Here is a 17,883-nt window from a genome sequence, read left to right as displayed (position 1 = left end):
GCCAGGACCCCACACGTGACAAATGACAGCCCAGAGTGACCTGGGTGGCCTGGAGAATGGCCCTGGAGGTCCAGCGGGGCTGCCCAAACCTCCTCCACCTTGGCTGCAGCCCCCAGGGACCACGAACTGTTTGCAGACAGCACAGTTGCCCCAAGGCCCTAACAGAGCACCCCTGAGACCCTGGAGGAGGCTGCCGATGGACACAGCCTGCTGGTGGAGCTCTGCAGGGCCCCTGAAGGCTCTCTGGGCAGAGGCAGGCGCCCTCCAGGGGCAGGGACGGGGCTCCAGGCTGGCTTAGGAACCTGGGTTCTAATCCAGTTCCACCCAGGGAGTGAGGAGCCATAAAGCCACCCTCCCCTGAGGGCAACCACAGCCTTAGCCACCTCAGGATGGCAGGGCTGAGTGGAAGCCAGGCACTCCACACACCCCACTTCTGCTCTACAGTCCCCAACTTCAGTCCTTGGGTCTTCCTCTGTAGGGTTCTATCAAGGGCAGTGGCCCAGATCTTCAGATCTCCTTGTCGTGGGGCAGGTCTAAGGCTGAACACCTTGTATGTGACACATTCCTGTCCTTGGGGAGCCCAAGGCCGTGCTGGGAAATCTGGGGAAGGAAGAAGGCTTCCAAGAGGAAGGCATCTGTCTGGGCTGGGTGCTTAAGGACGGATCTGATTTCCCGCTGGAAAAGAGACAGGAGACACTCCCGGCAGAGGGAACAGAAGGCATGTGCGTGAGGAACGTTAGGAGGGTCTGAGCACACAGGGAGAGAAGGAGGGGTGGGGCCGGGCCACGAGGGCCCTGGACACTAAAGCAAGGGCTGGAAGCTTGTCCTGCAGCCCACATGGAGCCCCACAGGGTGGAGAGCAGATCTTTAGACAGAGCCTGCCAGCAGGAAGATGGATTTAGGGGGTGGGAGGGTGGAGTTCCTGGCCCCAGACAAGGCAGAATCCAGCCATCAGGGGTCAAGTGAGGATCCTTGGGTCCCTGGAGGATGGCCCCGCCAAAGGGCCCCATTACACTCCACCCAAAAGGGGGGATGTTGGGGGGCCAACCCTGGCTCTCCCTCACCCCCAGCTCCGCCCTCCTCCAGCTGACCCAGAACTGGTGCTTGCTCGAGGGTCTCCCTGGTTGGGGGCACCAAGTCAGGAGCAGCTTCTGCTCAGTGGGCTCAACTGAGGAGAGGGGCTGTTTTCCAGCCCCCCTTAACTGAACAGCAGCTTTCAGGCCCCAGCCCACAAGGCCCTAGAGAGGCAGAAGAGCTGGTGCAGGAGCTCCCTGCTGGCTCCCCTACTTCACAGCCCGAGGCCTGGCGCACCACTCAGTGTGGTGCCCGCACATGGGACATGCCCTCACGTGGGACACAGCGGGAGGAACCCCCTCGAGGTAGAGGAGAGGTTGGGGCCTAAGGCCTGCCCCAAACCCATTCTCAGGAAGAGTGGACAGCTAGAGGAAGCCCCAGGAAGCGAGCATACCTGGTGCCAGGAAAGGGTTGAGGGACTGGGCTGGCACGGCTGGCCTGGTCACCAGTGAGTCCAGGTTCACCAGGGCTGCGTTGGGGCCCAGGAAGGACTCGGGTGTTTTCCGGGTGCTGCTGGGCTTGCTCGAGGCGACGGTCAGGGGCTGAGACTCAAAGGGGTCAGGGCTTGCAGTTCCATTGTTTTGGGATGGCGGAGAGGCCACCGCCTCGGCTACAAGACAAAGACACACATGGGCATGGTGAGCCTGGAGGGCAGGGCCCTGAGACTGGTGCACCCAAGCCTGCCAACCCCAGGCGCGTCCAGAGCAGAACACAGCCATTCCCCAGACATGCGAGTCCCTGGGGGACACGAGAGCTGTGCAGAGGATGGGGATGTTCATTGCAGTGTCATTTCCAACAGCCCCAAACTAAAGACACACAGTCACAGGGCAGGTCCCATTATCCACTAAACACATAACCGAACCCCAGAGCGCAGGGACAAGAGAGGACTCACTGACAAGGAGCAAGACCTGCACCAAACATCAAGTGAGAAAGCAGGGGCAGGACAGTTGACAGCACAGCCCTGCAAACACCTTAGGAGGTCGTTCTGATGTTATTCTGGGTGCGTGGCTGGGCACAGGTAATTCACGGTTTTTATGTTTTCATTTTCTAAATTTTCCACAATGAACATGAATTTCTTGATAGTTAAAAAGAAAGCAAATTATTTTTTAAAATTCAGCCAATAGAGGGTGTGTGAGACAGGCCAGGCCAGTGGCAATGTGGTTGCTTTGCCAAGATGCAACGGGGCAATGGGTATAGAGGTTCTTAAAAATGGTCATACTTTCCACTCAGTAATCCCATTTCTAGGAATCCAGTCTTGGGAAATAATGCAAAATGTGAACAGGGATTTAAGCACAAAGATGTTCACCACAGCATTATTTACTTTAGCAAAACTTAAATTCAACCTAAAATGCCCTCCCCAAAATTAATGATTAAATTATAACTGAGCCATACAAAGAGATACTACATAGCTATGAAATATTTTCTAAAGAGTTTTTAACAACATGAGAAAATATTTTCATCCTGTTACTCCATACAAGTAGGGGGGCAGCATTCAACTCTATCTGAGTGTTGGTGGAACAGAGACCATGTGGAAGAGCTCAGAGAAAACACTGGAAGGAAACACAGTGCTGAGGGCAGGTGGAAGGATTAATGATGATTTTCATTTTCTCCCATAGACTTTTCCACATTTTCTACCATGGAATACTTCTAGAACTGGGGCAAAGGTTTCCCACGTCCACGGAAGAATGTTCACGCGGCGACGCCACGTGCCTTCTCACTGAGGACGGAGGGCAGCAAGGACAGCTAGGCTGTGCTTTGGCCTGCGGAGAAGACACACGGAATCTTGTTGCTTTATTAATACAAGAAGCAGCACGTTCTAAGTTGCCTCTGGTCCCCTGAGCTGAGAAGGGGCCGAGGAGCTGGTCAGTGGTGCCAGCCTGCTCATACCTTAGACCAGGAACAGCCAGGCCTGTGGCTGCAGCCAGGGGGAGGGGAGGAAGTGGGAGAGAGGCAGTAGGGGGTGGGGGGTGGGGGGCACAGGGAGAAGCAGAGAGAGGAAGAGAAAGGAGAGAAGTTGCTCTATGTGGCTAGGAGGGGTGGCCCTGAGATGGGACACAGGCTGCCCAGCTCTGTCCCCAGCCCCACTTAGGGATGTGTGAAGAAGGCGTCCAGGCCTCCGCCCTCTGCGCTCTACCCTGAGCCCCTCCCAAACCGGGGCGCCCAGGGGAGGAGCTGGGCCTGGAGACTTGATGGTGGGTCTCCTGGACGGGCTGAGCATGAGTGGCAGCCTAGGGGTGATCGGGTGGGCAGGGATGCGGGGTCCACGCCCAGAGCCGGGGTTGTCTGGAAATGGTGGCACCTTTGGGCAGTGGGAAGTTGGGAGGAGGAAGGTGAAGAGAAATGATGGCTCCGACCTGGGGGTGGCGGCCGTGCTGGGCAGGCCAGGGCAGTGGGCTTCTGCAGGGAGACGGGGGCCCTAGGGGAGCAATGCTGAGACACAGAGTGACCCAGCCAGGAAACCCGGGGCCCAGCACGAGGAGAGAGTGAAAGAAAAACTCAATCACATGACTTTTCTCTGCTGATGTGTGAATTCTTGCAACTAGACTCTTTTGGCTCCCAAGATCAAAACACAAAGAAAATGCATGAAGTTGACAGGTTTGGGGAGCTGATGATTATTTCCACAACAACTGGGTTGTCAAATGCACAGGACATTGTGGAAAGCACTACCACCTTTACATACCTGTTTTTTTTGAAGTTCGGAGGTTGTCGAATTCAGAAAAGTCATCTTTAATTGTACCATTCAAATTACTGAAGAGATCAAAGGCCCCTAGGCGACATGAGAGGCCAGTGACCGTGGGCGCACCACGATTGGCTTCTCTGCGCTCTCTGCTTCTGCTTGCCAGTCTACAGCGGCAGGCGGGGCAGCTCCCCGCCTCAGGGGAGAGGGTGGAGAGCCAGAGGGGAGCTGGGAGGGAGCGGGGGAGGGGCCGGGCCAGGGTCTCTGGCCTCCCTGTGCACAGTGTGGGGTGCTCATCTGCCACCGCTCCCATCACCCCCACCCCAAACTGAACAGGGGGCTAATGGTGACACATCTGAGCTGGGTCTAGAAGCTTGACAGGGCCAGTAGGAAGCTACTGGAAGGAGTGCCTGGCGGGCAGCCTGCCCAGGGCCCCCTCTGGAGGGAGGTGCGGGTGCCCAGAGAGCCTGATACCTCACCCCCTACACTGGGCACGTGGCATCCAGGGATCAGGGAGGAGGGCAGCAAGTGCAGGTCCCATGCCAAGGAGCCTTGAGAGGGGAAAGCACTGGGGCCCAAAGGGGCTCTCGGCCGCTGGGTAGGGTGAGGTCTCACCAGAGGTGGACACAGGCTTGGCAGTGGAGGCTGCGGCCCAGGCGTCGGCTGTTTTCCCAGCACTGGAGGCAGGCTGCTGCGGGGCTGCCCAGGGGTCTGAGCTCTTGGCGATGGAGTGTGTGCTGGTCCCAGTGGGCACCCCCCACGGGTCGATAGAGGCAGCTGGCTTGGCACCTGTAGGAAGGTGGGGTAGAGCTCAGAGATGCCCTCAGAAAGTTCTGGGCATCAGGCATGAGAAGGGAAAAGACACTGGGCCATGCAAGCCACACTGGGGTCTGGGCCCTGTGTCTGGTGAGGCAGCCACCCAAAGGGTGCTGTCCCACAGCAGCAATGGTAAAGAGAGCTGAAGCCCAGGGCCGACAGCTGTTGGGGGCTTCCACGCTGCGGGGTGTGCTGGGCCAGGACTAGCTGGACAGCCCCAAGAAAGGGACGAGAGGGGAAACAGCTGAGAAGCCTTCCAATCTCCCCACCACACATGGTCTTGCAAAAGGCTCCTTGAGCTCAATTCAAGCCTGCCTCCCACAGGGTCCACAGGCTTCCTCCTCAGACAAGAGCTGTCCCTGGCATTCGCTGCTCAAGCCTCAGGCCCAGGCGGCCTCCTCTCCCCACCAGCTTTGAATGGTTTCTGCTTTTGACAGAAGGGTGAATAAAAGAGATGAGCACAGAATAAAGAGGAAAAATAAAACAAACGTCTATGTACTGACCACCCACTTAAGCAATAACGTTTTCAAACTGTGAGTGACAGGTCAATTTAGTAGGTCACAACTGGCTTTTTTGTTTTGAGGATAGAACAGAGAACACCTGAGCAAATCTGACGTAAAGTGTCAATCCTGCTGGGAGATTCTTCTGCTTCAGTTGCATGTAGACACACATGTTATTTGTGTGTGTGCAGACACACAAAAGGCTCATGTGCCTCCTTTCTTCTGGGAGAACATCACAACCAGTGTTTGAAAGCCACTTGCTGCCTTTCAGGAACCAGAAAGTGCCTCCTCCAATGGCAGCCCCAGCCCAAACTTCATGAAGTGTGTTAGCCCTTCTCTTGATTTTCCTTCTCAGTTTTCCACGTAGTTACCTTTAAACAATACAGTGGTTAGCTGTGCCGAGCGTCTGAACTTTATATAAACGGAAACACACCGTATGTCGTCTTCTGTGACTGGCTTTATCAGCTTATTTGGAAGATTCACCTGTGCTGAGGTGTGGCTGAAAGGTGTTTCTCCTCACTGCTGTGTCACGTCCCACTCCACGGTGGGGTCACAATCGATGAGTCTGTTGCAGGCACTGGTTTGGTTTCGTGTCGCTTTGCTGCTTGCTCTTGCTCACACCCCGGGTGCATGTGTACACATGAGAACTGCAGGTCAGAGCTCCTGCCCCTTCACTGCATGGTACCAGGGACGTCTCCATGTGGTCGTGCCAACTTCCGCTCCCACTGGCTACGGACACAGGTCCCGGGCTCCGGGAGGAGCCTCATAACCTCACACACCATCTCACTTTCTCACGTGTGCCAATCTGGTGGTGTGAAATATTACTTGCCCGTGTTTTGACTGTGTCTCCTTGGTCCTTAAGGAAGCTGTGCATCTTTTCATCTGTGTCCAGGGCCCCTTGAATCCTCTCCTGTAAAGTGCCTGCTCCAGTCTTTCCTCTGCCTTCCTGTGCAGTTATCTTTTTTTTTATTGTTTTGAGAGAGTTCTTTCCATCTTGTGAATACTGATTCTTTTATTTATGTTACAAATATCTTCTCCCAATTTGTGGCCTTTCTTTTCATTCTCTTTGATAAGAGCAAAATTCTTAACTTTAATGGAGTAGAACCTATGGATATTTTCCTTTGTAATTTGTGCTTTTTGAGACATTTACGAAATGCTTCCCTACACTGGGCCCTCAAAGCTATTCTTCTGTGGTAACGTCTGAAGGATTTAGAGTGTGCCTTTCACATCTCCATATTGGACCCCTTAGTAATGGATTTTTGTTATATGGTATAAAATAAGGGTTCGACCGCACGGTTTCCTGTATGACTGATGAGTCACCCCAGCACTCTCTCCCCCCTGAAGTCGCACAGTGCCTCCTCCATCGGAAGTCAAGTCTGCATGGACTCCTCACTGGGCTCTCCGTTCTGTTCCACTGACCCACTTTATCTGTTTCCATCCCTGCACTTTCTTGACGATCCTCACAGATATTATGATGATAAATCTTGATATCTGCTACAGCAAATCTCAACCTTGGTCTTGTTCTTCAGGAGTATCTTGGCTATTCCTGGCCCTTTGCTCTTCCATATTCATTTTACAATCCCTTTGTTAAGTAAAAAAAAAAACATAAAAATTAAAACCTTGGTGAAATTTTCATCAAAATTGCACTGAATCTCAGATCAATTTGAGGAAGGCTGTCATCACTATTAGACCGAGCCTTCCAGAACAAAATCACGGGACATCGCTAAGTCTTCTTTACTATCTTTCAGTGAAATGCAATCTTTTTTACTTTATCCTTTATCTCCATAAGGGATTTATACAACTTCTGTAAAATGTATTTAGGAACTCATCTGTTTTTTTAAAACTCATTTTCTATTTATTGTTATGCAAAAAAGTTTAACTTTGTATACTTACTTTTGTATCCAGTAATCTTGCTAAACTCTTAATTCTAATAATTGAAATTCATCCTAATTACTCTTATAATAATTACAATAACTCAATTCTAATCAAGTGATCTGTGGAAATTTTTGGATATTCTATGTACATGATCACATCACTTGCAAATGATGACAGCTTCGTTCTTGCTAGTCCTTATGCTTGTTCCTCCGTCTTCCTGTCTCAGTGTGCTGGCTGGGGCACTAGTCCCGGCACAAAGCAGGAGTGCAGAGTCTTGCTCCTACAGGATCAACTTTCAACATTTTACCACTAAATGGTACCATTTACCATAACAGGCTTTTTTCCTTTTAGAAGTCCTTTATCAAGTTATGGAAGTTCCCATTATTCCAAGTCTGCTAAGACTTTTGCAGAGAGCAGCTGATGAATTTTATCAACCTGTTTCTGCCTCTCTTAAGAGGATCACATGATTTTTCTCTTTGGGTCTGTTAATGTGGTCCATTAATACAAAATGACTTGGTCCTTGCGAACAAAGTGTTTCAGGGTGTACTGTATCATTTTCATGTTTTTCTCATTTTGGTTTTGCAATTGTTTCTTTGCTTAGGGTTTTTGCGTCTATATTCCTAAATGGGACTGGCCTGATGTGTCTGTTCTCACACTGTGCATCGCTGTCTGGTCCTGGTGTTAAGGTTATACGACCCTCATAAAATGAGGAAGAAAATTCCCTACTTTCCTATCCTCTAAAGGAGTTTGTATAAAAGTAGAACTGTTTCTCGAAAGGTGAAAACACTTGCCAGTAAACTCTGGGTGCGTGTGGGGCGGGGTTTTCTGAGTGAGTGGCTCAGTCTCTTTAGACTTCTCTAGGAGTCGACTCGGCCCTCAGGTTCTAGCGCTATCCCTATTTCTAAGTCTTCCCTGCTCTTCAGTCAGCTTTGCTAAGTTTTCCTTTTTGAATTTACCCGTTTGATCTAAGTCTCCAGGTCTGCAAGCACAGAGTAGACCAACAGCCTCTTCCTCCCCGCTGAACCTCGGCAGCATCTGCAGTTACATCCTTGGTGTCACTCCCAAGAGTCGGTGCCTTTCCTCTTGATTTTCTGAAATTAATCTTGCCAGAGATTTGTCTAGTTTATTACTTTTCATTCACCAACTCTGTCTTTGTGGGTATTATTTGTGTTCTAATTCATTAATTCCTGTTCTTATCCGTATTATTTCATTCCTTCTACTTTATTTGGGTATGATGCTATTCTAACCTCTAACATTACCTCATTAATCTCGTGCCTTTCTTCTTGACTTATGTAAACATTTAAAGCTACAAATTTCCCCTTACTATTGCTTCCATTAACCCACAAATTCTGATATGAAAATATTTACATTATTATTTGGTTCTAAATATTTCTGATTTTCATTATAATTTCTTCCTTGACTCAAGAATTCTGTTTTTAAAATATCAAGTGTATAAAGTTTTTCTAGTTATCTTTTTGTTACTGACTTTTAACCTGAGTGAATTGTGGTCAGAAAATATGTTCTATGTGACCCCAATTTTCTGAGATTTGTGGAAGCTAGCTAGCTTTTTTGCCTAGCACGTGATCTTTTTTTGTAGGTATTCTGTATGTCATTGAAAAGAATGTGTATTCCCCAATTGCTGGGAACAACAAACTCACAGGCTTATGAATTAAGCTGCTCAAATTTTCTTATGTTCTTATTACTTTTAAAATATCCCCCACGTCAGTTCCCACTTCTGATACTCTTCGTTCCTCCCCCAGGAACTCCCTCAGTGTTTCATGTGCAGCAGATGTGCTGGCCACAGATTCTCTTAGTTTTCTGTTCCCTGGAAATGTTATTATTTCACCTTTATTCTTGAAGAATACCTTCACTGAACACAGAATTCTGGAGGGTGACAGTTTTTTTTGTTGTTTCAAAACTTAAAGTATTTTTATTTCACCATCATTCTTGGAAGAAAGATGATTTCGCTAGCAATGGGAACCTGGAGTGACCATTTGTCTTCCTTTCCGTGCACTGTCCTCTGGCATCTGCCGTCACTGTTGAGAAGCAAGCTGCCAGTCTGACTGCTGTTCCTTTGTCCCAGATGTCTGGTCCCTATGGGTTTAGGATGTTCTCTCTTCGGCGTCCCGCAGTTTCCTGACAGCATGTCTAGTGGGCATTTCTTTTATTACCCTGCCGTGATTCACTAGGCTTCCTGGATCTGAGAAGAAGTACCTTGCCATAATTCTTGAAAACCCTCAGTCATTATTTTTTCAAATATTAACTTTTCTAGAACTCCAAAAAGATGTGTTAGATGTCCTGATTCTGCCTCCATGCTTCCCCAGCTACAATGACTTCCCCATGGCTCCCCAAACACATCCAAAGGCCCACCACCTGTCACCTCTGGGTCCCGCCTTCACGTCCCTCCATCTTTTCCCTTCTCTTCTTGCCTACTTGACCCCTCTGGAAGCCTCCACCTGGCTTTCTTTTAGAGCACTTCTCATACAGCACCATAACTACTCATTTGCCTAAGAGTCTCCCCTGGACTGTGAACTCCCTCTGGGTGAGGGCTATCTCCTTCCCCTGCACCAGGCATGAGGGCAGGAGGAGGGGTGGTAAGCACCAATCTTAGAGAAGATGGGAGAATGCTCCCCTGAGCCTCTGAGGACGCACCTCCCCGGGCCCCCTCCCATGCACGCCCCTCCTTCACAGCCCCTGCAGCAGCGTGCAGGCGTGGACGTGTCAGTAGGAAGCTCCTTGGCTTTCAGAAAGACAGACCTTCTGCTAGGCGTTCTACCGTGCTGCCATCATCCTTTCTAGGCTCTGAAATGCTGGCTGGCCTCAGAGTGGCCTATCAAGCCAGTCCCAGCTACTGCCTTGACTGCCTTCTAACTTTCAGCAGGGTTAGCTGACAGTGAGCAGGGAGCGGCCCGGGCAAGAGGAGGAAGAGAGTGCTGCTCTCGCTCCTTGGCCTTTGCTCTGCCTCCAACACAGCACCTCACAGGGCCTCAGTTCTGCATCTGAACCGAAGGGAAGTAACGTGGTGGAAACAGTGTGTCAGGGAGAATGCTGCACAGCAAGTCGGAAGAGCTGCCGTGATGCAATGGAGGACATGGGATTTGGTCTACAGGAAGACCCAGGACAGCTGCCAGGTTGTTTTGGCACCCTAAGGAACACACCTTCCTCAGCTTCTCCTTGCTTACCAGCAACTGTGAGAACCGAACAAGCTCACGGCAGGAGACCCATGCTGCACGGTCCACGTCCCCCTAGCCTGTCTGTGCGTGGAGGACATGGCCGGTGGAGTCTCGTATCCCTTGCACCCCTGACCACGCTGGGTACCTTCCCCGCTTCCAGATGAGCACTACTGTCCTTTCCTTCTTGCCATCAAGAGATACTCCCTGGTGACTTTCCAGCATCCATCCCGCCTTTTTTCCTGTAGGATACTCTGATTTTCCTTGGCACGCTGTCCCCTCACCCACTCCCAGTCCCAGTCTGAGTGGGACGGACCCTGCCCTGGCAACAAGGGAGTGTTTTCGCTAGCTAAAGTCAATCTGCACAGTCACCTCCAGCCCCCACCCCCCGCCCCCAGATCCCAGAATGGTATAGGAGCCACAGAGGAATTCTCCTTATCCACACTGGGAACATGAGGTGGGCACCCAAGGCAGCAGGACCTTGAGACTCTGAGGCTGGAGGGGACAGGGGAAGACACACTGGGTGGGCCGCACAAAGAGGATCTGGGTCTTGGTGATAATCTCTGAGCCATGGCATCAGCTGGCCTCAAGGCAGAGCCACCTGTCTCTACTAAAGCTGTTCGCAACACAGCATCCTGACCAGACTACCTCCCCAACACGTCCCAGGGCAGGAGTGGGCATTTTGCTGGGAAGGCACAGTCCCCACCCTGCAGCCTCCATGTCATCTCATCACACAGCCACCCACACTCTAAACCCAGCCCAGAGTCCCTCACAAGGCACTCATCCCCTGCTCTTGCTCATGTGAGAATCTGTCTCCCCAGGTGGACCACGTGCTCCATGGGAGCAGGGGCTGGGTCTGCTTTGCCCACGCTGCTCCCCCTGAGCTCAGACCTGAGCCTGACACACAGAAGGCGCTTGATAACTAATTGGGGACTGAAGGGAAACAACAAAGGGAACCACAGAGCCTCAGGACTAGAACGGGCTTTGTGGTTAATCTACTCTAACTCCCTCCAGTGAAGAAGCATTTTTGAATTTGAACACTGGGGTTCAGTGATCACTTCTTCTAGAAGGTTCTGGGTAAATGTCTGATTCAGATGCTAGAAACACATATAGCTAAGAGCTGCCCCTAATCTCTAACACTCTACCCAGAGTTTTCGAACATCTTAGATTCAGTGGGACTTTCCTCACCACGCAGCTCATGGGGCACCAGACCAGTGGTTCTCAACTGTGGGTGTCTTTGGGAATCTCTTGGGGGAATGTAAGTAAATTACTGACACTGTCCTGTCCTCCCCACAACACACACAGATTCTGGGGAGGACCTGGGCATTTGGGTTTTTAGAACCTCCCCAAGTGACCAGAATGGGCAGCCAGGATGCATGAGAGCCCCTGAGCTCCTGGAGCACTTGGGCCCCTGGCCAAGCCTCCTCAGAAGTGAGGGCCCACCATCTAATGGCCCACATCGGACACACTGGCCTGAATGGATGGACACCTGGGGGGACAAGCCCTGCCTCCCACAAACAGATGGTCCTTGGAGTCACCTTACTCTATTTGAGCAATATTTGGTCAACATTCACCAGGCCTAGGTCCTGCCTCTGAGAGAGAAACACAGACATAAGCAACTGCAGCCGGCAAGGGGGTCATGGGCAGCCAGTGACCATGGGGTGGGGTGAGGTGGTCCTGAAGACAGGGTGATTACGTCTCCCCAAGCATGGACATGTGAACCATGTTTTCAAGAATACACAGGAGTTTGCCAGGCAGACGACAGGACACAATATTAAGTCAGGATCAGGCATTAAAGGGAATCTAAGCTGCCCTGCCAAGCAAAGATGAGTTTTGGCACTCTTTTCAGCCACCCCACCAGCCCTAGCCTTAGGCATTGCCCTCCTGACCTCACATGGGCAAGCCCCTCAGTGACCACACACACATAGGTGTGCAAAAATAGGATTTACTTCTCTATCTGGACCACCTCTCAGGCCATGAGGGTCTAAACACACCAGTTTTCCCCAAAACTGATATAGCTAAGGGTTGCAACAAAGTATTACAACATTTCTGGAAGACCTCTGTCTACATGAACGCTCTGCAATATGAAGCTGCATGCACTGCATGCATTCTAATGCTTTCTCCACAAGCTGGTGTCATGCTGAGCCCCACCATCTGGGGCTCTGAGGCAAAGCTTCCCCTCAGAGCGCCCCACGGCTATGCAGCTCCACCCTGAAATTGTTTGAGAGCCTCTTCTGACACCTCCAGTTATCTCCCATGGGCCCTGCTCCCCTTTAGGATCTGTGAAACAAAAAAAATAGCAGCGTGGTCAAGGACTTTACAGATCAGCAACCTCTATGATGTACGATGTTGAAATCAACAAGCCCTGGCCCGGAAGGAACCCTCTGCTCCTATACCACCATGCACATGGACAAAGTTGGTCACAGATGGGAGAGCTCTGGATGTGGAGTGAAAGATGTGCTCAGTTCAAAACCTGGCCACCCCAAATCAGCCGGCTGACCATGAATAAGCTCCTTAGCCTCAGTGAGCTTTGATGTGTTTCCATTCTGTAAGTGGTGGTTGGGGACCTACGTGCACACAGGACACTGTGCCAACTTTCTCCTCCACTGTGCACCGGGAGTCACTAGAGGCTACACACTGTGGCACCTGTCTTCAAACCAAACCTGGGGACAGTTAATGTTCCCTCCACCTTCCCACGGGTGCCGACGGCCCACATAAGCTAGCCCGTGGGAAAGCAAGCAAAAAGTCAGGCACAGCAGGCCCCCACTGAACGCCCGCTCACAGCACGGCTGCTGGGGCCCGGCACTCCGTCCTCCTCCTCCTTCATGAATGGACAGTAGATTCACTGCAAGGCTCCTCTGTACTCTGGCCTCCACGTCCTCGGCAAGGCCCAGGACTTGCCACACACCCAATAAATAAGTGCTTGTTGAAAGCCCGAGTGAATGACAGGAAAGGAGGACGGAACCAAGGGCGGAAAGATCAAGCAGGTTCCGGCCTCCTCCTCTGTGGGCCCATTCATAGGGAGCATGCGTCCCTTTGCCTCTCACTTGCCAGCCTGGCTCATCCCAAGCCTCATGTATGAATATTCATGTGCACAGGAAGGCAGTCACATCGTGGGGTCATGGAACTGAGCCATCACGGGGGTCATCAAGAAACCAGCAGCACCACCTGCTGCCGCCAGGGCAGAAGACAGCCTCTGTCTGGGCCTGTGCAGTGGGTGGGGGCAGAGAGAGGGCCCAAGCCAGCCAAGGCCTTCTGAATCACCAGACTGTGAGCCCTCCTCATGCCAGGTGGCTGCTTTGTGTGTCTGGAACAGAGGAGGAAGTGCCCCGCTGACCTGGCAGGCTCTAATTTCCCTCCTCTCAGCCCTTAGCGTTTCCTCCAAAGGACACTTGTCCAAGCTACCCCCAGTGCTGCTCGGAAAGAAGTGGTAATGGCAGGGCTCACTACAAACAGTGACTTTCAAAACAGTGTTTCTTTCATCCAGAGGGTGCAACTAACAGAGCTTGGGAAGAGACTCTAATCTTCCCAATTTATGAACGTGTTTTGGGACGGTGGGGTGGCCCTGAAAAGGCACATTATCGGATTTTACTAGGACTAATCCATTGTGCTCTGGAGCTCTGTCTTGGAAGACGGAAGCAAAGGGACTGTCACCACGCTCCAGTGAATTCGGGAGCTCGGGTCAGGCCGTCTCCTGCAGAGCTATTGAAAGCAGAGTGCTAAGAACTGCAAAACCACTACGTGGATAACAACGGGCTGCTGGGTTACGGCAGACAGCCCTGGGCCGTCCCGCTGGAGCCATGTTGTTTAGAGTTTCTAATGATGCCGGAAATGCTCATCATATAGTATAAACTGAAATATCTATCTATATTTATAAGATTGTATATACAATATGACCTCGACTACGTAAAAACACAAGTGCCCAGAAAAAACAGGAAGCAGATAAGCTAACATTTCAACACTGGTTCTCTCTCGATGCTGGAATTTGAGGTGACTTTTCCAGGACATGCTCACCACACAGGACTTTGTTTTCCAGGATGGCTTGGTGATTCCAGGACGAAGTGGCTGCCCCTAACTTGCTGTGTGACACCAGAGGAACTCTCTGGGCTTTGGCAGCCTGTTTTTCTCCCCAAGTTACTGGTAAAAATGCCCAGTGCATCAGAACCAAGGAGAGGGCCCTAGCCTGGGCAGGTAGCAAGAGACTGCAAGTTGGTGTCCACAAACCACATGTGGCCACCTGCAGGTCTATTTTGATTAGCCCCAACCATGTTTTTCATTTTTAAAATTCATTGTCAACATTTAAAAAGTAATAGTTTCAAAAATTTATGTTTCAATCTTCTCTTAAAAAAATTGGATTCACGGGGCCAGCCCAGTGGCGCAGCGAAGTTTGCACACTCTGCTTCGGCAGCCTGGGGTTCACTGGTTCAGATCCCGGGTGCAGACCTATGCACTGCTTATTAAGCCATGCAGTGGCAGGCGTCCCACATATAAAACAGACGAAGATGGGCACGAATGTTAGCTCAGGGCCAACCTTCCTCAGCAAAAAGAGGACTGGCAGCAGATGTTAGCTCAGAGCTAATCTTCCTTAAAGAAAGAAGAAATTGGATTCACAACAGCCAAAAAGTAGAAACAACCGAAATGTCCATCAGCTGCTAAACAGTTAAACAAAATGTGGTGTAGCTATAAAATGGCATATTATTCAGCCATAAAGAGGAACGAGGTAGGGATACACACTACCACATGGATGAAGTTTGAAAACATTATGCTAGTAAAAAAAAAAAAGCAGTCACAAAGACCATATGTGATATGATTCCATGGTATATAGGAAACATCCACAGTAGGCAAATCCAGAGATAGAAAACAGACTGGTGGTTGCCAGGGGCTGAGGGGAGGGGCAACGGAGAGTGATGGCTTAATGTGAATGGGGTTTCTTTCTAGGGTGATGAAACATCCTAGAATTAGCAGAGATGGTTGCACAACATCATAAATGGCTAAGAACCACTGAACTGTGCACTTTAAAATGGTTAAGATGGTGAATTTTGTTACGTGAATTTTATCTCGATTAAAAAAAATGGGAATAGCAGAGCCATGTGGGCAATGCTCAGCTGCTACTGGGAACCCATAGCCTGTCCCCAGCTGTGCCCTGGCCTCTGGCCAGCTCCTGGCTTACGGTGCCTGCAGGTGTGTGAGAAACCCAATCGCTGGAGGTGGTGCTGCCCCATCCACCAGAAGACTCCCAGCTTCCCGGTGAGGTTGGGCTCCTGGCTCAATCAAGACACGCAGCTCCAGGGTGCAGCCTTGTCCACCAGCAAAGGAAGAAGGGGGCAAACCGTTGTTCATTGAGAATATATATATTTTGTCTCTTCTGACCAAGTAACACTCACCCCTGGTGAGTAAGTCAAACAGTAAAAAAAAGGCAGACAGGGAAAAGTCTGTCTTCCCCCAACCACCGCCCAGGCCGCAAGGCCCTCCCCAGTATCAACCACTGACCCAGCATAATGCAATCCTGAGAAACTTACCCAGCTCCTAGTGTGACTGCTTTCTTCTCTGGGCACTAGAAAACTACCCGTCTGTTTAACGATGCATTAGCCAAATCTGAAAGGGACTGACAGTCTTTCCTAAGGAACATCCTATCCATAACTGAAGGTGGCCGTCTCTTTATGGAAGAACTGCTATTTAGATTTAAAAATACAGTCAAAGCCACCGTCTGGAAGGCCTGTCCTCTCCTCGGGCAGCACCATGTGGACGTTTCCAGAAGATCTGCTTTGCTGTCCCCACATGTGCTCAGCAAGACTTTACCCCACAGGCTCCCTGGGGGCACAGCACACAGGCCATGGACCATGTGGACCAACCTTCTGGCAGCCCTGGTGCTGGCCTTCAGTGAGCGAGAACTATGGACCATTTGGCCTTGGGTTTGCCCCAAGGCCCAGAGGGCTCCTGCCAAAGGGTGCGTGGGGCTCTGCCTGGGTCCCTGAGGCCAACAGCATTGCCAAAGGACATATGGGGCCTACACTGAGCTCTAGATAAGGCTGGCAGGCCCTGAGGGACCAGGCCTCTCCTCCTCCCACCCCACACTGTCCTCTCCCCTACCCCATTCACCTGTTGTCTATTTCACCAGGAGGTGCCTGTATCTGTACCCGCTACAGCACTGCATGCCCTCATGCCTCTCACCACACCCTTGCCTCTTGGTGGCCTGTCCACTCCTCCTCCTTGAAGATTCCTCCAAGATGCCGGCCTCACGTGCTCTGGACTCCAGGGCTAATCCCCGCCCCAGGATACTCTCAAACAGCCAACAATGAGGCCCCCAGAGCGCCGCTATCATACTGGTGTTCCCGTCTTGCCTACACCTGCCCAGGACCTTGAGGGCAGGACCATCACTTGTTTGTGTCTGGGTCCCTGCATGGCAGGACAGAGCCTGGTATTTGGTACATTTTGGTAAACATCCAGGGAACTGAGCTGAATACAAAAGATGGTTCCAGTCTGGGGAAACAGAGACCCCAAGAGACACAGGCAAGTTGCCACAAAATATACAATTCAAAGTTCCTAGACAGAAAGCCCACTGACCAGCCATGGGTGGCAGAGTTCAGAGAACCCAAAGGGAGCCTCCTAGAGTAGCAAGCTGGGTAGGAAGCCATCACGAGCCTGCAGGCCAAGCCCTGTGTCCAGCAGTCAGGAAACCCAAGTGACCAAGACCTCCATCCAGATTAAACTGATTGTGCCACACTCAATATTTCAAATCTCCTATCACAAATTCTCTTACATTTGGCATCAAACATTAGGACTTTAAAATATTCATTTAGCCTAGTAAACTGATTTACTATTGCTTTAAATAACAAGAAGAATTATAGCAAATGTATCCCCTTTTCATTAGCAGTCCAGTTGAGCACATCATAATTTCCAGCTAATTACAGCAACCTGATTTAGATGTTTCATGCTGTATACCATAGCTTCACAATCTAGGGTCCTGGGTGCAATTCTGAGGCTGAGGGAGTTGACATGTGTCCCAGAGAAGGGACAAGCCATTTCGGATGCACATGGGAAGCAGTGAGGAAGTCAGCTCTCCCTCTACCAAAGCAGAAAATCATTCCAAATGGAAAGGAAGAGAGTGCTGCACCACAGTCCTCAGGAGGAGGGCAGCAGCCTGCTGGACATTATCGTTGGGGTCTGCAGAAGCCTGGACACCCACCGCCATGGACCAGCTGAGCGAGAGCAAGGGGCTCTGCCATTCTCCCTCACCCATCCAGCAGGCAAGCACGGGAGGCGAAATGAGGGGGGTTCTTTACCGTATGATGGCCAGGGGTCCGATGTGCTGGCTGGGGCCACTGGCCCGCCCCAGGGGTTGGGCTGTTTAGCTGAAGCTGATGGGCCCCAGGGCTCTGCTTTCTGGGCAGCAGGGCCTGAGCTGGGAAGGGCATCCATTAGATCCAATAGCGTGGTCTGCTGTGGGTGGGAGCCGTGCTTTTGAGACAAAGAGAAGGGGACAGGTTTTACTTTGCTACAGTTACAGCAAATATCCATGCCATTAGCCATAAACATTGCCCGTACCTCCTTACTAGAGTAGAGGCCTTCTGGGAGGGGCCAACAAGGACCTTGAAAATTGAGCTGCCCCCTATCTCCTGCCCCATCCTGCCCACTCTCCTACATCAGGACTTCCCAAAACAGCCTAGGCTCCAGCCACGTCAGAGCTATTTACTATGTGCCAAACGCCCCACCCACTTTCAAATGGTCCTCAGGGCTTACCAGGATAACACTGGCTTTAGCCTGGGCTGTG

The 17,883-nt window shown here is 51.0% G+C and overlaps 1 protein-coding gene across 10 annotated transcripts in view; it reads right to left on the bottom strand.

Moving 5' to 3' along the window:
* EPN2 (epsin 2) overlaps positions 1-17,883 on the bottom strand; it is a 79,977-nt gene that overhangs the window by 3,699 nt on the left and 58,395 nt on the right. For 9 of the 10 annotated variants that reach the window (XR_006890867.1, XM_046677866.1, XM_046677873.1 and 6 more), the window contains exons 5-8: positions 17,396-17,570; positions 4,367-4,540; positions 3,755-3,841; positions 1,469-1,684 (exon numbers count right to left, since the gene is read on the bottom strand). Coding sequence is in view for 9 of the 10 variants with exons in the window: in XM_046677866.1 (XP_046533822.1) it covers positions 1,469-1,684; positions 3,755-3,841; positions 4,367-4,540; positions 17,396-17,570 (652 nt within the window). In the remaining variant the exon portion in view is untranslated. The remainder of the gene's footprint in view (positions 1-1,468; positions 1,685-3,754; positions 3,842-4,366; positions 4,541-17,395; positions 17,571-17,883) is intronic. The other variant, XM_046677871.1, reaches the window with a different exon arrangement.

Source organism: Equus quagga, chromosome 11 (genome assembly GCF_021613505.1).
Source record: "Equus quagga isolate Etosha38 chromosome 11, UCLA_HA_Equagga_1.0, whole genome shotgun sequence".
Classification (NCBI taxonomy): Eukaryota; Metazoa; Chordata; class Mammalia; order Perissodactyla; family Equidae; genus Equus; species Equus quagga.
The sequence above is the reverse complement of the archived record's forward strand: the minus strand, read 5'-3'. Positions and strand labels throughout refer to the sequence as shown.